Source organism: Rousettus aegyptiacus, unplaced genomic scaffold (assembly GCF_014176215.1).
Source record: "Rousettus aegyptiacus isolate mRouAeg1 unplaced genomic scaffold, mRouAeg1.p scaffold_m13_p_1, whole genome shotgun sequence".
Lineage (NCBI taxonomy): Eukaryota > Metazoa > Chordata > Mammalia > Chiroptera > Pteropodidae > Rousettus > Rousettus aegyptiacus.
In genome coordinates this window covers 7,181,657-7,203,636 of record NW_023416284.1, presented here as the reverse complement: position 1 = coordinate 7,203,636, position 21,980 = coordinate 7,181,657, and the positions used below count along the sequence as shown (strand labels likewise).

General features: G+C 40.4%; 1 protein-coding gene and 1 pseudogene across 12 annotated transcripts in view; both read right to left on the bottom strand.

Moving 5' to 3' along the window:
- VPS13D (vacuolar protein sorting 13 homolog D) overlaps positions 1-21,980 on the bottom strand; it is a 216,958-nt gene that overhangs the window by 169,590 nt on the left and 25,388 nt on the right. For all 12 annotated transcript variants that reach the window (XM_016149454.2, XM_016149446.2, XM_016149452.2 and 9 more), the window contains 8 exons: positions 21,322-21,452; positions 19,922-20,054; positions 15,902-18,115; positions 14,666-14,817; positions 11,297-12,328; positions 7,928-8,018; positions 6,066-6,192; positions 4,396-4,576 (listed from right to left, as the gene is read on the bottom strand). In XM_016149454.2, the coding sequence (XP_016004940.2) occupies positions 4,396-4,576; positions 6,066-6,192; positions 7,928-8,018; positions 11,297-12,328; positions 14,666-14,817; positions 15,902-18,115; positions 19,922-20,054; positions 21,322-21,452 (4,061 nt within the window). The remainder of the gene's footprint in view (positions 1-4,395; positions 4,577-6,065; positions 6,193-7,927; positions 8,019-11,296; positions 12,329-14,665; positions 14,818-15,901; positions 18,116-19,921; positions 20,055-21,321; positions 21,453-21,980) is intronic.
- On the bottom strand, positions 2,702-2,820 carry LOC118605520 (annotated as a pseudogene).

Genomic DNA, 21,980 nt, shown 5'->3' with positions numbered 1-21,980 from the left:
AATACCTGGAAATTAAGACTACACACTTCTAAATAACCCATGGGTCAAACAAAAAATCACGAGGAAAACAAAAAAATATTTTGACCTTAGTGATAAAGAAAATATAGCACATTAAAATTCATGGGATGTACTTAAAACAGCAGAGAAAAATGTTTAGCATAAAATACTTATTTTATATTTAAAAATAAAGATTTAAAATCAGTGACGGAGGTTTCCATCTTAAGAATCTAGAAAAAGAAAAAAAATCTAAGTAGAGGGGAAAAAAATAATAAAGAACAGAAACCACTTATTTAGAAAACAGATAAACAGAGAAAAATCAAGTAAACACTCAGAACACTATACCCAATGACCACAAAATATACACCTTTTTCAAGTGCTAACCATAATACAGGCCTAAGTTGGATTTTTGAAAAGACTAATAAAAAATAATAAACCTCTACCTACATTAATCAAGAAAAAAGGGGGGAAAAATCGCCACTATCAAGAAGTGGGAGACGCTGCCACAGAACTTAAAAATATGAAAAAGATAAGGGAAACTACGAACAATTTCATGCCAGTGAACTGACAATTTAAGTAAAGTGGACTCCTTAAAAACTAACACTCTCTCTCTCTCTCTCTCTCTCTCTCTCTCTCGTTCTCTCTCTACAAATTGACGAAACTGAACATTTTCCCCCTGTGAAAAGGAACAAGGCAGAATATCCACTCTCATCACTCCTATGGTACAAGTCCTAGTCTGTGCCAAAAGGCATTTGGGTTGGAAAGTTAAAAATAAAACTCTCTTACTCTCAGATAACATAATCATCTATGTAAAAAAAAACAACCTAAAGGATCTAAAATAAGAATACCAAAACTATAGGATACGAGATCAACATGTCAATATACAAGTCAATTATATTGCTTCTATTTTCAATAAACAATTGGATATGGAAAAATTTTTTTTAATTCGTATCATTTATAACAGTATCCAAAACTGGAAATAGGGATAAACTTAACCAAAGATGTGTAAGACCATCTAACTACAAAACATTGCTGAGATACTGAAGACCTAATTAGATGAAGATATACTACACTCAGCGACCCAAAGGCTCAATATTGTTAAATGTCAACTCTCCTGATAGATTTAATGCAGCTGCAATCAAAATCCTAGCCTGACTTTCTTGTAGAAATAGACAAGCTGATTCTAAAATTCATAAGAAAAAACAGAGGACCTACAATAGCCGAAACAACTTAAAAAAAAAAAAAAAAAAGACAAAGTTGGAGAACTTACACTACCTGATTTCAAGACATACCACAAGACAGCAGTAATCAAGACAAGGTGATTCTGGTATACTATTAAACATAAATTAACACAACAGAATAGAGAGTGAAGAAACACTCTCTATTCTGAATCGCTGTAAATCTCAGTGATTCAAAGAGCTAGAATTAAAGATCCTGGAGAAGATTGGCTTTTCTTCGCAGCCCACATATTTAGCACTATTCAACCTAGAGAAGCATTCCTTTAACCTTTGGCTTGTTTAACATAGTGTGATAAAGCAAAGCTTAAAAGACTTATCCATTCAATTTCTGCTCCCCCCAGGAAGTAATGCAGTGTCTCATTTCCGAACCCAAACAGTTCCTCATAATAACACTTACTATTGTTTAAACCACACATGTGAAAGTAATTGCTTCAAATGTGCATAATTCTAACAGGCAACATTTAGCAGTTACAACGAGTCACAGAAACGTGCACGGCTTTATAGGATTCAACCCTACAAAACAATAAAACCACTTATAGTATTCAATACCATTTATGAAGATTCAATCCTATTAAAATTAGTCAAAAATAAAGTATGTACATGAAGATATTCATGGAAGCATTATTCATAAGAACAAAAAACCAGAAGCAATGCCAGTGTTAAAAAATAAGGAAATGGTTAAACTAACCTGACGGATTATAGTTATTCAATAGGAGAGCTATGAAAAATGCAAAGTAACATGGAAAAGATTATGAAAAAGGAGTATGGAAAGAAGCTGGATTACAAATGCATACACAAAAATGTAACACATTTTACTTACTTTACTATATGTACTATAAGCTTTTTCTCAATTAAAAAGGGTTTGTTTGTTTTTTTTTAAGTATATGTAGACCATAAATACAATACTATTTCCCACTCGGTAACTGGCCCAAAATAAAAAGGTTGACAATACAAGTGTTGGCAAGGAGAGAATTACAAGGAATTCTTATACACTGCCAATGGGAGTTTGTATGAGGCAGCCACTGCGGAAAACATTTCCTTGTGAAGAGAAACACATGCAAACCCTACGGTCCAGCGATCCCACTAAGAATCTCAGAAAAACTCTTCTACATGTTTTTTTAGTAGACAGAGAACACGATAGCAAGACGCTGTAACAACCCAAGTGCTCAGCAGGAAAATGGATAAATCATGTGTCTTATACACAATGAAATTCAACAGTGAAAATAAATGAAATGCAATCACACGTAACAACATGAATGAATCTTAACACACTAAGTGAGTAAAAAAAGCAAGTTGCAGAACATCAGATGCAGTTTCAATACTATTTTATAAAGGTCAGAACAAGCAAAACAAAAGGTATTGCATAGGAACTTGGTTTTTTGTTTGGTTTTTTGTCTTTTTTTTTTTTTTTTTTTAGGCGAGGCAACTCTTCGTTGACCTCACAATCCCTTATTTTTTGTTTTTTACACTTACAGCACCTGGTCTTCCTAGGTGGTCTCACATCCAGGTACTAACCAGGCCCGACCCTGCTTACCTTCCGAGATCAGACAGGATTGGGCTTGTTCAGGCCGGCGTGGCCGTAGAGGAACTTGTTTTTTAAAGCAACTAATAGACCCAAACTCAGGAGAGTGGTCCCTACAGAGCTGATGGGAATGAGGCAGGGGAGAGACACATGCAGCAGTCATCATTATGTTTTAATTTTTATTTTGTTGGTGGGTTCACGAATGCTCATTTTATTATCATACTTTGTGACTCGTATATGTGCTACGGAATTTTTTCATATTTGTCAAATACTAAATATTTTTTAAGTTTCTAAGGAGAGAAAAATACTCCATGATTTTAACCATGGAAACATGTATAGGAAAAAAAATGAAAATAAATTAAAACACACCTAAGGTGCTACAAGATTCTTTTTTCCCAGGTTCCCTGTAATTTGCGTATGCTAGCTACTTCTACAGTTTTAGAAAATACATTCTCTGGAAGACACACAGGAAACTTCTAACACTGGTTGCTTCCAGGGAGAGAAACCAGGTGGCTGAGGAAAAGTAACTGAGAAGATTTCTCTCCAAATGTGCTCTTTTCCTTTGATTCTGTATCAAATTAATATATAGTATATTCAAAATTTTTAAATTTAAAAACATAAAATTTATAAATGTTGCCACCAAAAAGATAGCATCTATTTCTTAAAATCATAATCTTTGAACTAATAGTTTAAAAATACATAAAAACAAGTTTCACAAAGAACTACGTTATGATCGTCTTCTGTGGTCCCCCATCTGTGTGCCAAGATGTCACAGGATGCTGCCACACACTCATGGGGTAACACGTCATCTACACTGCACAAACTAGTGTGAAGTAGGTCACACTCAGTGTTAAATCATGTGACATTCCTTTCAATGATGTCTCATCTTTCCAAAGCTAGGTCTTAAGCCGTTGCTGTGACAAAAAGCAGAACCATGAGAAAATAAATACGGAACAAGAAATGAAGGTTGTGACGTCCAGTCGGGCTTTGCGTTTGAGAAGCTGCACAGTGCCCACGAGCACACACATCCTACTGAAAAGTAACTGCAGTTACTTAAGAATGAAGGAAAAATATTATTCTTTCAGTTATGTGTCACTATTTTTCAAACAGCTACTAAATTATTAGGACACATGCACTTATTAAATGCCCTAGTCTTGACTACTTTGTAGATGGAAAGACCATGAGGCATTTCTTATGGCCAAGGATGCGCCACAGGAAAACTTCTCAGCATTAAGGAAGCAATGAAATAAGAAATCTGGGAACTTCTAAGCCATTTGAAAAAACGTCTCTTTATATAAGTTCGCTGGGACCACTTTCTAAGAAAAGAATCCCCAGTAAAGTCCTAGAAAGGCCAAAAGTCTTCAGTGTTATCCATAAATTTCGGTCATTGTTTTTAGAGAAAGGCAACACTAAACTTTAAAGGTGATTAGAACACAAAACAATGAGTAAGGAATATCAGCTCCCTGATCACGTAGGTTTCTACAGATAATCAGCTACTTGGAGGACATCAGTAAGGATAAAATTACCAAATTATCTTTACTTTTTTCAGCGAAATCTTCCAGATTTATCTCTAGAGGCTTAAAAGTTCTACTGACCAGTCAGACCGAACCGGCAGCGTGGAGAAATGAGACCACATACCGTCTGCCCCTCGACAGCAGCTCGCTGGCGCCCTAAGACGTCCTGCAGCTGCGTGAAATGCTGAACGAAGGCCACCACCTCCGCCTGGAAGCGCTGAGTGTGCACGTACTGCACGGAGGCCATCTGGAGGCTCACTCGGATGTCGTGTTCTCTCCGGAGCAGAGGGTCGGGCCGTCCATATCTGGAGATAGGAGCAAAAACGTGACTCACACAGCAGCAAGATACAAGTTAGTATCTGAAGAAAACTTGGGTTGATTTAGGGTTTTCCCTAGAAAACAGCTTTAACTATTAAAATGCAAATCCACATCAAGTTTTACAAAGCAAACGCCAATAAGTCCTCCCGTTCTAAGCCTCAGCGACGTGTCGATGTGTCTGTGTCTCGGGATGTTAAGGGCTGGTGTGATAGCCAGGGCTATAAACAGGTAGGCAGCCCCGGGCACGAAACTCTCTCCATTCCAAAACTTAATGTTCAGACCTTTCACCTGGGCCTCTTATGCCCTGGCTTTAAGGGAATAATCATTAGGTTCTAACAAAAATTGGGACAATAAGGACTTGAAAGACAATAAAAACAAGGCCATGAAACTATGGGTAAAGAAAATCAGGCAATAGAACCAATGTTTCTGGGGAAAACTGTCTTCTGGAGGCAGAAGTTCTTCTTTTAACTTCAGTGAAATAAGGCCAAAGAAGCTTAGTATTTACATTTCAAGATAAATTAGAAAACTTTTATGGATGGTTTTTAATTTAATGGAGCATGGTGTCACAATAATAAGTTATTATACGGGGCATAGTCACCGGGGAAAGAACTCCTCTTTGCTAAGCACCTACTTTGTGCCAGGCAAGGAGTTAAGAGCTTCATATTAGTTATCTTGTTTATTACAGAACCCTGCCACTGTGGTAGGTAATGACATAAACAAATCAATCTCGAGTCTCAGTAAAGCATGTTATCCTCCCCTGAAAGTGAAAGAAAAAGTTTCCAGACTTCTTTAAAAACTGTTTCTCAATTCTGATTGAACATTAAAATTACTCTGGCAAGTTAAAAAATAAATAAATTTAAAAAGAAAAAGGACTGAGAACTACCCTAGACCAGAAAATCTAGAGGCAAAGCTGGATTTTCTAACGGCTCCTCCAAAGGTTGAGAAACCACCATTTTAAACTTTCTGCCTTCTGAAAAAAACCATTCTTTAATAACTACACAGGCCTAAAGATGCTTTCTAAATTCTAAAATTGAAAAATTCAATATAGATTACATGTATACAGAAAAAAATGTGTAATTTAATGCCCATATCGTCAACAACTTTTCCAGCTGAAATCATTCCAGAATGTTGAGCTTGATGGAAAGTGATCTAACTTAGTCCCCTCAATATTTAGATAGAAAAACTGGCACGTGGTGATCGAGTTGCCTAAGGTCACATAACAAGTTAGTGCAAAACCCGCACGAGAGCCAGGCTTTTTAATAATCAGAATTATTTCAATCCTACCCCACCTGTTTATGAAACCGAAGTAGCCCATTTCAACACAGATCCATTTTAATATAAATCAGAATTCTTCACAACTAGATCATATCGATTTTATGTAAGGTAAAAATTTTTTTAACTTTTCTTCATTGTTTAGCCAACAAGAATTTGAAATAGCACACAAAACGTCAAGTGAGAAAAGATCAGTGTTTTTACTTAAAAGTCTGGAAGATGAGTGCTTCCTCCCCACTCGTAGTGAACCGTTCCCTGTAGAACTCTCCATGAGCTGTCAGGTCACTTAGCGACAGGCTCCCGATACTTCCCTGTAAGGCCAGGTCTCCCTCTGTGGATGTTAAAATTAGAACACATTACGTTCTCTTTTCTGTCACATGCCTTAAATATGTCTGGAACAAAAACTGATATAAACACATCTTAGACTTTTCACTATTTAATCAAACTACATGTCAAAAGCAAATTTTCATAATCCAATGCACAAGGAAAAAAAACATTTTATGTAATCTTTCAAATAGCCTCAGTGCAGAAGTCCAAAGGGAACTGAAGTAACACAGCATCATACTTCGACATTTACAAGAGGAAAGAAATTAAACTAAATGCATACATAATTTGAAGGACAAAACATTTACAGATACAGATAGAAACATGATCCCTCTGAGATTAGACCACTAATTAGAATTAGTGAAATATCATAAGGTCTATTAATTGTACTGCAGATAAAAGAACAAAAGAGGAAGTATGAGATGTCAGGTATTCAAGAAAGCTTAAGTATGTTTTGATTTAATTAAAGAGCAAAATTAACGAGATAGACAGACACTGGGTGACAGATGTGAAACTACTCTGATAGTACAGAGTGAAGCCCCTGGACGGTGGGTAAAACAAAGAAGCAATGTTGAAACTCGTACACCTAAGATGTGAACCTATAATAAATCATTCTTAACACGGGCAGATGTTAGAAAGGGCTACACTGAACTGGTGCTTCTGTAAATAAATGTTATCATCACAGTTAGCATTATAAAACAAGGACTAAGGTGTCTCCACTTGGCACGCCAGTGCAGCACCCAATGATCAGAAGACACATACTTATTTTTGATTAACATCCTCTAACAAAAATACCCACGCTTCTCCAATTTTAAAGACTGATCTCTTCTAGGAAGCAATTATAAACGAATTTATACCAGGCATAAAAACTTCAATTTCAGTCATTTCTTCCCCCAAAAAACATTTTTAGTTTGAACTAGAGTCAACACTTGAACTTTGTAATATTCCATATTTCATTACTTGTTCCTTAGGGAAGGAATGGTGTTTTATCCATTTTATAAATCCCTACTGTCTAGAACTTGATGTAGCTGATCACTTGTGTTCTACTCAAAATTTCAACCTACGATCTACAGCTATGCCATCCTGAATGTGCCCGATCTCAGAAGCTAAGCAGGGTCAGGCCCGGTTAGTACTTGGATGGGAGACCACCTAGGAATACCAGGTGCTATCGGCATTTAAAAAAAAAATGTCAACCTACAGTCAGTCCCATTAGAATGCAAGGTGTGCTACAATAGCCTCCTGCCTAAAACCTTGGCCCCTATTGGTGACTCTCCATGTTTACGGCAATAGATAAGGAACGTAGGCCCTGGTGTCCCACAGACAGCCTTGTTATACTCCAGGTGTAATTAGCATATAACTGTTTCTCAGGTGTAATTGTTAATAACACCCACTTTCACTCTCAAAAATGTCTCACTTTGGGGGAATAAAAAAAAAAATTAGTCACCCAGATAGAGTTTATTGAAAACAGAGATGCCAGGGCCCCATCCCGACCTACAGAATCGGATTCTTGGGATGGGATTGGGGGACGCCCCAGATGCCTGCATTTTTAACAAGCTGTCCAGATGACTCTGAAACATAAGCCAGTATTTGGGAAACGCCACTACAAATCATGGCCAGACCAACAACCATCCTCAAGCCACCGATTCCTCACCTTACTTAGCATGTGAGGAGATAATTAGATTTGTGAGCAAGATGCCCAAATTCTTACCAGATTTTACAAGTTTGATTTTCCCCCAACTTACCAATCATTTCCAGGTGTGCCACTAATTTGGACACATTCGCTTTAGCAAGCTCACTGGTGGTCTTATTCAGCACGAGAGAGAGAGAATGAACCTAAGAACACAGAAGATGAAGGCAAATATTACTGGGGGGAAAAAAGCATCTTTCAGGCAAAGAGCAGAACAAATTCAACAAAGAAGCAGAAAGACTCAGGAAATCTGAAGGTCAAGCTTTTGCTGACGCCAATTTCATTTCAGCTTTCTTTAGCCATCAAACCATAATCTAAGGAGAGAGCTGATGAGACAGGAACTCAACAGGGAACCCAAAACCCAGGTCCCACGCTGTCTTTCTCTGTGGCTGTCTTGTCTATTTTATTAGTGAAATGTTTTATATTATAAACCAGTTTTTCTCATTTTTGCATTTGTCTTTAATATTGAATTCTTCTATCGTCACTCACAGAGATTCACTAAGCAAAGTCCCACACTAAGAAACCTGTCAAAACAAATGATAAATATGATTTAGAATCCTGCTTAATGTCTTTGGGACATTACTTAACCGAAACCCGTGCTGTACTATTGGGACTTCACCTAGGAGCCACACTCAAAATGTTCTTCCCAAGGAACAACTAGAACTATAAGGAAGCCAACATCCTCCGAATAGCATTCTAGCGAATAGCATTCTTTGTAACAAATAAATTCTGTACTGTAATATTGCCATTTTCAACACTCAAAGGACTTATACATCTGGATGTGTTGAGGCCGGCACCTCTGAGTGCCACCACTGGGGATTACGGGTGAGTTGGAAGAAGGACGGAGGAAGAGCTCAAAGCCCCGTCATACTCACTGCTCCTGAACGGCAGAGACCATGCCATACCAACCCTTTCGTCTTCCGTGCTAACAACAAAGCAGGTGCTCAGTAAATGTTTGATGAATGAATGAATGATGAGAAAAAAAGATAAGAAAATAAGAAGAGGAAAGAAAGAAGGAAAACATTTAGAGAGGAAGGCAGAAAATAAAGATCAGTGCGGATGGAGCAGGAACCCTGGGGTCCTCCCAGTGCCACAGAGGTTCCCTTGCAGTGAGCTTTTCGACACAGAGCTTAAGGAGGACCCCAGGGGAATGAGAGTTCGTGAAGTGGAAAATTCAAAACCTCTAGTCACTCAATCACCAAAATAACATACATGGTGGGTCTAAAAATGCTTTGTTTGGAGGAATCCAGCTGTCACCCCCCTGAAGCCACTATCATAGCGTGAATCCTCACATCACTAAAAGTAGGACAACCAGATGTTGCATACTCCTGGCGTAATGCAATAAGACACACACAGCACCTCCTAAGAAGCATTTCTACCAAACTGTGGAACCTGAATCTGATCAAGTCTCTAGAACTTCCATTCCTAAAATCGGAAGCTAGAAGTCAAGCAGCACCTCAAGGAAACAGACAAATCTGGACTGTGAGACACTACGGCACACTAAGCCTGCTTCTACAAGTCGGCTGCGGGGGGCGAATCAAGAGGGAGAACGTCTGGTTCACTTTAATTAACAGAGATTTATGACACATGACAGCAAATGTAATGTGTGAAACTTATTCGGATCCCCATTCAAAAGATTCACATGTCATTTTATTTCATTCTCTTCATTTTGTAGATGCAGAAACAACAGCTCAGAAAAGCAAAGTATTCCACTGAACTGTAGAGATCAAAGGAAAGGCAGGAAGTTTCTTTAACCATTTGCTCCTCTACAATGCACCAGTAGACATCTTTGAGATAATCAGAGAAATCTATGGTCTGGTGGGTGTTACATAACACCAAGGAATTTTAGATGTGACCGTGCATTGTGGTTATATAAAAAAACAGTCTGTATTTTTTAGAATGAATACTGAAATATGTAGAAATGAATGATATATCTAGAATTTGCTTTAAAGTACTTCGGCAAAGAAAAAAAACAGGAATGAAGAAATGTGATGAATTTCACAGGGTTGGGTATATGGACATTCATTATACTCTTTGTGATATGTTTGAAAATCTTCACAATAAAAATATTTTCAAAAATTCTTATCCTAAAAAAAGGACATTGTTGCGGGGCATTTATCTAGTCCTGTTTTCTTGTGAAGCCAACTATATCTACCTGTGCAAAGCCCCATGGAAGCACTCTACTCAACACCAAAGGGTCCCCAAGGCAGTTATCACAGGCAGCACAAGAACAGTTACAGCCACAGACACGCCAAGTACAAAGGAATGAGTGACGCCCCTCCAGGTGCCACTCATCTTGCTAAGCAAAGCACCGGAGGCCTGAGTACTGCCAGGCATTCATTCACCGACACGGAGCAAGAGGCGTGAAAGTCATGCCCAACTCTCCCCAAAGTTCTCCCATTTCTGGAGAACTTTGGCCTACTGCCATCTAAGAAAGTAAAAAAAACAGCAACTAGACAAAACACGATTCTCCCCAGCAGCAAGTACAAGTCCACACGTGCTAAAACACGTTGAAGAAGAACTTCATCCTCAAGGCCTACAAACGTCATCAGCCACCGGCTGCGACCCAGGGCCCTGGACGGTGCTAGTGACAAGAATGCTCCACCAACTGGTCAATAAATTCAACTGCTTACACAACTTACTGTTCAATGACACAGAACAGCCTTAAATTTAAACACTGACTTCAGGTATTTTTAAACATCTACAGTAAGTACCACCAAGAATCAATACTAAGTATAGCAAGCCACATAATAGTAAAAATAACAACAGCTCTCATTCAGTGAATGCTGATTTAAAGCCACGCGCTGTACAGAGGCAAGGCCTATATTACCTCACTGAATCCTTGCAACAACCCCACATTGCACCATTTAACATCCCCAGATTACTGATGAGAAAATTGAAACTTTTTTGCCCAGGGCCAAATAGCTATATGGCTACAAAAAAAAAAAAAAAAAAAAAAAAAAGTGCCAGGATTCAAACCCAGGCAATCTGACTTTCAAGATTTAATTCTCAACAGCAGAATTGTTGCCTCCGATGAAAGCCAGTGACGTTCCGAGCGGGAAGATGGTGATGAAAGCCACTTTGCTGGGTCCTTTACATACACTGACTCACTCAGTAATCTTAACTAGGAGATGGAAGATGAGAAAACAGGCTCAGAAAAGCTAAGTAATTCCACTGAATTATACAACTTCAAGGAAAGACAGAAAGGTACGTGAAGCAGTGATTTTCCCTGCTTCCAGATGGTACTCGCCCTAAAACCTTTACTAAGATATTCCCATCACCCTTTTCTAACAGACGTGCAGAAGACGACACACCTCCCCTGATAATAAGGTCTATTTTCTAGAGTAAATATGCAATGATAGCACTTAAATAAACCAACAAAAATGCATTCTTGGAACTTCAAGGAGTGACAAGGGAATGATACCTTGAGGTCCAGCTTGGTGTTAACAGGATCCTGAAGTTCAGAATCCAGGATAGCATCTGACTCGGCCTTCACGTTTTGTAGAATGTCCTCAGGCGGTACCTTCATCGCATGGTTGTCGGCAGTGGAGCCAATTCCAAAAAAGTCTAGTATCACGACCCAGGTTTGCAGCGTGATGAGCACATCCAAGCAGTTGAAATCGACATCGATGTTGCGGTTAACTCGGTTATAGACGGAAGAGAACTCTGGATGTTTCTTATCCACCAAGAACACATTGATGTGGACCAAGGAATCATCAAATTTACTCTTCCCAGCCAGCATCCTGAGCTCATCCACTGTTGGGGAAGGAGGTGGGGTCAAGGGGCAGTCCTGGTCCTGGACCTCCTTCTGCTTCTTCCGGGACGCCGAGGCGGGCCTTTGATACAGCTGAAATACATTAGGGGCTTCTTCCATGTGAGACGGGAGAGACCGAGGCATGTCAGGGTACTCTACATTGGACACCGAAGGGCAAGACTGAGAAAGATATTCTTTCTGTGCTAAACTGGAAGGCTTAGGGGCGCCTCGAGACACCATGAGGTTCTTATACTTGGAATCCGGATTTTTCTCCAATAAGTCTTCCATTAGCAGAGAGTGCAGCGCAATCTGAATGGACAGAGTCTGAGGATGGTCTTTACTGAATTCCACTTCAAAATCCTGAAACTTTAAGCTCACAAGACCCTGGGCCCCCAAAGTCAGATCTCCACTTAGCTGAACTTGAAGCTCTGATATACAAAAGTTGGCTTGAATCTGCGTAAAGGACTTGACTTCCTTCAGAGACAAGGACCTTTGAGAAGAGTTAGAAAGGCTGGAGTGGCTGAACAACCCATTCTCCTTCCTCTCATTGGAAGGTTCTCCAGAGGTACTGAGGGAAGGCAGAGGAGAATTAGGGCAAGGTGAGGAGGTAGCACTGACCGGAAACTTATTCAGATCTTCACTATACACGAGATTATCCAGCGTTTGTAAAACCTGCTCATATACATGCTTTGCTAACACCACCTGTATGCAAAGAGAAAAATTCGGTTATCCCACTATTATTAATACCACTCAGCTGTACTGCCTACAAATTTCCGAAGTTTATTTTTATGGGTTTCCCCAGGAGATTATGAATAAGTGGATAGCAAGGACTGTCTGTTTTGTTTCTTTTCTGTCCTTATCTCTCTCTGACCCATGTCTATTCACAAGGCCCTTCTCCAGTACCTCACAGAAGAACCTATACACAATAAACGTTTCATAAATACTATTGGTAACAGGCCTGCATCAGCAAATTCACTCCTTCTAACCCCATAGAAACAACTGCAGAAACGGAAGGGAATGGAATACTGCTAAAGGTCTAATGTGGGTACACCACGGGACCCACGGCTCCAAAACTCACTGACCGTCACCAACTAGTGTAACGACCTATGTCTGGCACGACTAAAGAAAAGAGATAGTGCTTTTTAATGATGATCCATATTATTTGTTTCCTTTCTCCCTTACTTTGTTTTAAATTATAATTTCTCATTTAAAATATTTTCAGGCAAGTTTTTATTTAAGGACGACTTTTTTAACAGAGGAATTCCAACCAGATATAGAAGTGATAGCATTAGAAAGCGATCATTTTGTAACTCCTAATTACATAACTTATTCCATCACAGTTCAACAGTGGAATAAGCCCTTATATGAATGATTGACAGAATTTTACAATGGAGGGATCAGGTTCCTGTCACCTTAATACAATCATCAACTTAGGCATCACAAACAGATATTATACGCCTCCTGATATAATGCAATATGAAGTACACAGCGCTACCTCTGACATGCCTGCCTCCCGCCCCCCCCAAAAAAGAACCTGAATTCAGTTAAACCTGCCAAGTTAAGTTATAGTTTATAGGAAATGTACCAGAACAAGTTAAATGACACTATGAACAAACAACCTGATCCAGGACTTGGAACATTCTACAAGGCAACTGACCTGGGTTTCTAAATGAAATAACTACATGGGGGACAAAAATAAGAGGGAAACTAAATTAATAGAGACCCACAAGATGTATCAGAGAAATACAATGTACAGGCTTTGTTTGGATTCTGCTTCAAACAAACCAAAAGTGAAAAGACATTTTTGAATCAAAAATGTCTCTGAAATCACAAAACAAATTAAAATTTAGATGACACCAAGGAATCCTCGTTAATTTAATAATACCGGTGTAGTTACGTAAAACAGCTTACATAGCTTACAACGATACATACCCAATACATAGAGGTAAAAAGGCATGAAGCCTGGGATTTGCCTTAAAATCTGAGTGATGGGGAAAGTAATCCGAAGGATGGGTACATAAGGTTCATTAAACTATTCTACTTTTGCTTATGTTTAAATTTTTTCGTAAGAAAATATTTTAAATTATTTAAATTACTTGGTTAAATTACTAAATATCAATTATTAATCATTTAAAGAATTATTTTTTAATTATTTTAAATAATTTTTTAAAGATTTTCATCAAAAACAACAGTAAGTCCATGGTAATGATAAGAATAAGTCAATATATGCCAAGAGAATTCACATTATGTGCTAGATTTAAGGTGAAAAATTCATGGGAAAGCTTTGGGGAAAGTTCTCTCACCCAGGCACCCATACCCAGGAACCAAGATGACAAAAGGTACACGTGTTCTGTGAACAGCACCCCTGGGGTACCCCAGAGCAGCCGCCAGACACACAGACCAGTGACCAATCACTGCCCAAGGGTCCACTGTCCTAAGATCCTGCCTGTCTTTGCTGTTTTATAATATTATGCTCTTTGTTCTTGTCCCTGTGAAAGGAAAAGGAAAAAGGACAGTAGATGTACACGTACACACGTACGTACACACACACGCAGAAACCCCTATCTTGGCCAGTTTCATTTCAGAGGACAAGACTAATTCTCCCTTGAAAGGATCTGTCAATGGCTCAGATAATCAGACTGTTTTATAGGCTGGGCCAAGTATGCCAAAGTGTGACAAGAATTACATCCTCTTGGGAAAGAGATACTGACTTTTCAGGCAATAACTTTTCTTGTTTCTGAATGGCACCGGAATTAAGGGTCTGCCCTCCTTCTCCACGTAACTCGCCTCTCCTCCATGTGAGGAAGGCTAATGAGACCAAGTCCTCGGCGACAAAAAGACATGAAAGAAGACTCCACGTTTACTGGAACAAGTTATCAACAGTAACGTTCATTAATGGTATCTCTTTGAATTTATATATTGTCCTTCCAACAACTTATATATAAATATGCAACAAAATATACATGTATTTAAATTATATAACTACAGAATAAATATGACTTCAACTGTTCTGACATGTAAATTAATAAGATGTTTTACCTGAACTGGATTGACAAATTTCCCTTCGATCTTCATGATGCTAGAAGTTCCCAGGTCATCTGGACTAAGGGAGAAAGTCAATTCCGATTCCCTCTCTATAGGGATCTTCTCCAGTTTAAACTGAATGGTGGTGTTGTTCAGGATGTGAAAGGCTGGCGTAAGAGAGAGGAAATGACAGACTGAAAACACTAGTATTATTGCTGGTTAAGTGGAGGACACATAAACTAGAGCCCATGAGTTACTCGTAGACCAGGAACTGCGTACGAACTTTGATGACTAGCACAAGACAAAAACTCACAGCAAGCAGAGGCACAAGATAAATTTATGCATAAAAAGAAACAATATTTTCATGCCATGCTCCATTTGGTGGCTTCAAAATATGGTGTGGTGAACATTAATTCAGGCCAGGGTCTACGTTGTTTCTCTTAGTGTCCCAAACTGGCATTTTCCAAACCAAATTGCCAGTCTTTACCCGGCTTTCAGATACAGATTGATTCCTCTCAATGGGCCTAAATCAGAATCAAGGACAAGGTAAGGTTCTAAGTGGACAGATTTATCCCAAGTATGTAAATGAATCTGTGAATTAACATCTGAGAAGCACAGAAGTCCTCAGGGTCATTAATTTCTTAACCAATAAATAAAGCCATGCTCCAGGGCTTACCTGATTTCTGAGGATGCCAAGACTAACGGATCGAACCATTTGGTTTCGGCATGTCAGATCGAGAGCACAAATAACGGGCATATTATTCCTAGAACCCTGCCCCAACCCATTATGAAAGATGGAGGACTACGAGGAGGGCACCGACACCCACGAACTAAATTTCACAGTCTCTTTACATCGATCCCTCCAGCTGTCTGGCCTGTAAGATTTAACTGGGAAAGATCTACAGTTCGGGAATAAAAAAATCAGCTGCATCTTACCGAATTAAATAGTACTCTAACAGAATCCACTCACTGAAACATCCTTATAGGGTCACCTCATTTATAGGTGAGCACTCAGTCAATTTCAAAGGTGGCCACTTAAAAAAAAAAAAAAAAAGATTGCCAAATACAGCATTCAATGAAAAAAGTTGAACACGTAACAATCTAATATGAAACACTGCATTAAAATTCTATTATGATTTCTTAACTATTACTGGGGATGATTCTGAAAGAAAACGTGTCTTGCTCTTTTAAGCAAAGTACACAGGAGCTGGGTTGCAAATCTTAAAACAAGACACGACTCGCACTCCTCACCTTGACCTCTATGCAGAGACTCAAAGAAATCATGTCGGGTGAAGTGCGCTTCCTCCTGGCTGTTGGCACTGGCAGACCCTGACGGAGGGCGAGACGCCCGGCTCCCGTCGAACCCGGGACCCTCTCTGCCTGCCAGCTGGGTGCAGTTCAAGGAATATAATTTAATGTCTTTGATTTCCACCTGCAGACGGTCACTTCTGGATTCATCGTCTCCCGCCACAAAATTCTGGATGAATATCTGTCCCAAGTGTCCCACCAACAATTCAGGACTCCCAGGCTTCCGAGGAATGGAAACCACCGGCGACTCAATGTTTATGTTCAAGATCAGCTTTACAGTGTCGGAACGAGCGGCAGGTAGGCCGAAGCCGTACACATCACTGTCTTCCAAGGTGAAGGATTCCCGTGTCTTCCTCGGCGTTTCAAACAGTGACACCATCTCACTGTACTCGGCTGTCTTAGTAGCTAGTACTGTGGTGACTTTGGTGGCTGCGCTTTTCAGCATACTTCGAAAGTTTTCTTCCAGCTCATCCATGGACAAGGTCAACTCCTTCAAAAACTTAGCAGAGTGGTTGTAATGCAGGGAAGCCATCTTGAGGTTGAGGACACATTCCTGCTTAGATTTCTCAACAAACGTGAAACTCAAAGCTTCACTGAGGGCCGCATCTTCCATTCTGACGAAGACGGATTCGAAGTAGCCGATTTCACTGATGATATTTTCATAGCCTAAGGAATGCCCAATGCTGACGACATACTGGTTCTTAACGTTGTCTTGTGTCAAATCCATGAGCTGCAGGCAGCCAAGAGAACCATTCACGTCGAACGTGCTCCCCATGGACACGTTGACTTTGGTGCCACCTATACTCGCCGTTGCAATTTTTCTGCCATATTTCTCTCCGTTTGCCATTCCCACCGTCCGAAGGAGCAGTAGGTTCAGTCGGTGGATTTCCACGGCAACCTCAGTGTTTTGTTCATCCGCAGACTGATAAGCTCCTTGTTCCCTAAAGCTCCTTTCAAAATCAGTCATTAAAGGTTGAGGACTCAAATCGTCTTTTTCCTTGGGAAAGGATTTTTGAAGAAAACCAATCAGCTCCACAATTGTCTCTGGATTCAGGATAATATCCAAATTATTCACCTGCAGTGAAATCACCTGGAGGGTGCTATCCAGATTCATCGATGGGCACTCTGAGCTCACAAACTGATACTCCAACTTAATGAGGGACTCTTGTTCTTTGGTGAGAATACTGTCGAGGGACACGCTCGTGGCGGACCGGTCATTGCGTGTGGCAGTGTTAGTGAGGGGGACCACGTCGGACCCGGACACAGGAGACTGGGCCCTGCTGTCCCGGAGGCTTCCTGTTGGGATGTCAAAGCTCAAGTTCTTATGTGAAGCCATCAAGAGGTCAAAATCGGCACCATACGTCTGCATGGTGTCCACCAGGAGCAAACCATGAACAGTCAGGGAGACCTCGGCATCGTAAGGCCTCTTCACGAAGTGGGCGTTGGTGCCGAAAACCTTGAGCACAGAAATATAGCGCCCGGTGCTCTCGACACCAAGCTGCATGCAGTTCACCTTGAACTCAGCCAGAAGGAGCTGCGACTCCACCAAGACCTCCCTGGTGTGCTGCTCCAGCAGCACCACGCTCTGGGTCAGATTCATTACCGAGTCCTGCAAACTTCCCCGCTGGCCCCCCTGGGGGAAAATCTTCTCTTTGATCTGAGTATCAGAAGCCTTCATTTCTGGGGTGGTGAGGAGAGCAAAGCAGTTCTTCAGAGCAGATATTTTATCTTCATTGATGTGGATTTTCAGGTCCGGTAGGTTCCCCGACAGCACGGCTCCGGGGTACTTGGGATCCGAAGTATAAATCAATCGGCGTTCTAACTGCAGGTGAACATCGAATTTCTCGACCACGTGGGTTGGCCCCACATCAATATCCTGGACGTGCTTCCAATTGTCCTTCACTCGTCCCACCATGATCTGGAGGTCCATGAACGACAGGGAGTACCTCTCATACATCTTCGTGCTCAGTAAATGCGCCTGAAGCTGCTCTTCGCTGAATTCAACTCCAGAAAATGGGGGCGTTTTCTCCCCATTACTGCTGCTTGTCTCCGGGGGTGGGGTGTTAGGAGGCGTGGCAAGAGGGGTCTTATACTCATCATCACTAAACTGAGTCTCTTCAGATGCTGACCCATCCCCACCTTTCCTCTTGGAGTCATCTGCAGGTAAAAAAGGGAAGATTCAAGGTCTGTGTCTGCTCTTGCCTTCCTCTTTCCTTTAACGTGACAATTAAGAAAGGTAGAGAATCAACCAATCCCAACCTCAAAAAATAAAAAGATGAAAATTCGTAAGCATGATATTCTGTATTTACCACTTATTCACTGTCACTTTAATTATTAATTTTGAAATCAAAACACAAAAAGAAAGTATATGAATGTGAGAAAAGATGAGGACCTGCTGACACAGGAACACGTCAGGCACAAAGACCAACGACGTGCTGCCCGCACCTGCTCCCCGACCACCTGAGGTTACTGCCACGAGCTGCTATGGCCAACCCTTCTTATACCGCTGTCCATAATTATTTTTCCTGTATTTGTCTATGTATTCATTCTGCTCCCCCCACCAGAATGTTCCAAAACAACACGGGTCTCACCTGCCTCACTCCACGCAACATCCCCAGTGCCTACAACAGCGCCAGGTGAGCACTAAGCGCCCACTATGTCATGGCAGCCCTGTCCTGTTCGCAGCCAAGCGGGCCTGAGACAACTACCAAACACACCGCTGGGCTCCGCCATCTCCACCTCTGTCCCATGTGTATGTTTTATAAATTCAGGCAGGTGCTTTCTGCGGTTGTGTGACCCTCTTCTCCAGAGCTCACGACCTTTTAAGATTCCCTTTAGCACCAAACTTTCCCATTCCCGCTCGAATCCTTACTCTCTGCTCTTCTGCGTCTTCTCGGCGAAGTAAGGTACGATTGGAATTATCTGATAAACTTCCTCACTCTCTCTAACTCCACACGAATCCTCTCTTTCTTCCCTGCCATCTCAAGGTAAAACACTGATGGTTTTCTGGCTCTAATGGCAGTAAGGAAATTATCTTCCAGGAGTCTCTTTTTATACATGTTTCTAACATCCCTAAATTAAACCTCTATTCCTGAAATTAAATACTGAGGAAATAATGTTTATTAAAATATAAAATGTCACATAAGACAAATAAAAACCACAATGAAACACTACTTCACATCCATAAAAATGGCTATAATCCAAAAGACATACAGGTGTCAGCGAGAATGCAGAGAAACTAGACCCTCACACATAGTAAAATGGAGTAGCTATATTGGCAAACGATCTGGCAGCTCCACAAAACATGACATGTAAAGGCACCAGATGACCCAGCAGTTCCGCACTGAAGCGCACCGAAGAAACTGAAAACATATGTCTACACAAAAGCCCATACGTGAATGTTCACAGTAGCATAAGTCTGATAGCCGTGAAGTGGAAATAATAGAATGTCCATCACCTGATCAATGGATGAGTAAAGTGTGGTATCTTTGTACAAAGGAATATTATTCGGTCTTAAATAGGAAGGAAGTTCTGATATATGATACAACATGGATAACCCTGAAAACATTACGCTAAGTGAAGAAAGTCAGACATAAAAGGCCACACTGTGTGAATCTATTCTTACGAAATATTTAGAATTGGTAAATCTATCGAGGTAGGAAGACTAGCGGTTGGCAGGGGCAAGGACAGGGGGTAATAGACAGTGACCGCTAACGGGTTTACAGTTTCTTCTTGGGATGATGAAAATGTTCCAGAATTCTATAATAGTGACAGTTACCCAATTTCAACAATATACCAAGAACAACTACACTGTGCATTTTAAAACATATCTCGATAAAGCTATTATTTAAAAAGGAATGTACAAACTTCAGTTTTAAAAATGTTATATAAACCCTCTTTTAAGCTTTACCTGGACAGATCAACCTACCAAGGTAGTTCCAGCACTTTGCATTCACACTATACCTTGGGTATTCGTCAGCAGCATTCTTCCTAGATCCACGACAACTAACACAGGATTCTTGAATTTGAAATCATCAGGAAATATCACTTGAGGGGCAGAAATATCTAGTCGCACACTCCACCGTTTACTCTCCTCCTATAGAAATAAAATAAACTAATTAAACAACTTTAACTACATTGCTGAAACTGAACAGCTTTTTAAGTGGGGGCTCAGACCTTTCTGAACGCCACACCTTGTGTTACAGCATGACTTAATGGTCTATGATATTAGATCAGAAAGTTCAAAACAAAAGCACCCAAATGCTTGAGGATTTAAGACACTACCACCAGCAAATGTCTGAAGTTGCAGGGGGAGGGTAGCAAATTACTGGTCTGCAGGTTTGTCTGTTCTTTGTGATGATCCTTAGTGTAAGAAAGATCTTGTTTCTAAGTTTACAGAAATTAATACTTTAAAGTACTGCAGAAACAATGGAACTCAAATAAACATAGAAATCTAAACTTATATTTTCATTCATGGGTGCTAGTAACGATGAACTTTCATGCCAAAATATCTTAGTGAGAAGCATGAGCTTTGATATTTGAAATATTAAAAAGATAACAATTCATTAATTTCTTACCTGTTCTTCCCTGCTACTAAAATTGGCCTCGATTACATGTATGTAGTAAAAGCTAATTGTCATTAAAAAGAAACTTTTGTCTAAGAGGATACTAATTGCGGCTTGTGTTGAAATGCACACACAAAAACAAAAAACATGATGAACTGTCCCTCCCATACTACGCACCCCTAAACATTTTACTTAGATCACTCGTACCACCCCTTACTCTTCCAAGCGGCTCTGTCTGCACTGTCCAAAGGAAGCCACACTGCCACTGCTCCACCTGCCGCTGCCTCTCAGCAGTGCACCTCTACGGTGCGGCACGTGGCACCGGCACCGTAAGAAGCCATCTCTTGGCTCTTACTATCTATGGCGTCCTTATATCAGCTGGTCACTTAGCATCGCAAAGCAACCATCACGCCCTGGAACAGAACCTAGGGAATTGATCTAGCCTTTTCTTCTGGTAACAGTAAGTGAAAAGAGGGTATTCGTAAGTGAAATATTTACAAAATATCGGGTCTAGGAAATGGAACAAAGAGGAGCAGCAGTAAGAGGTCACAGTTGTACCAAATTTGGTACGAGGGAGAAACATGATCTAGTAGGTCATTCGCTTTTCTCCTTTCATTAAACACTGATTGTAAAAGGCATGAATGAGGTAACTTTTGCTAGCTGATAAGGATTCCATATTTTCAATTTAATGAGCATAAGTGATACAAGCATGTCTATCCACAGCAGGTAAAGAACTTGACAAGAGGATGCCTGCCCCTTCCCTGACCCCCCCAAGGGCATTTATCTACCCCCACTTACAATGAAGTCGCCCACCAGCAAACGATCGAGAGTCTGTCGGATTTCTGCCTTGGTCTGCATCTTCAGTTTGTTGTACTGTCTTCGGGCAGCTTCAGCCACTCTCAACTCAAGTTCAGACTGATAACCAAAACCTGCAAGATTGGGAACAGATGGGAGAGTCAAGACTTTCACAAGGCTGGGTAGTGGAGAGCACCACCACATCTGCTCTCAACAAGAACTTCCACCGAAGCTAAACGGCAGTCTGCACAGCAGCTCCTCGCCCCGGCCTGGGTGCCAGATTTACTAGAATCTCTGGAACCATTGTCTGAAAGATTCCAAACTACCATATTTCAAAAATTCTTAAAAGCATGACATTACATTGAAAGAGAAAATGGAATTTAGAAGGAAATTCCTCTATAGTCTGTCAGTGACGGAGCGATGAAGCCAAGACATTTATGGCTACTGTTCTCATGAAAAGACTCAAAAAACAAACCAAAAACTAAAACAGCTTCAGTATTACAAGGAGGTAGGAGAAGGATACATTTAGCAAAGTAATATTGTTTTATCAATATCTGTCAATAAAGTGCTTTTTCTGCACCTACTGCTTCAAATCCTTTTGGAGAACAAAGGAACAAAATCGATGATGTGGGAGAGGGCAGTGATGAACCCTGCAGTATTTA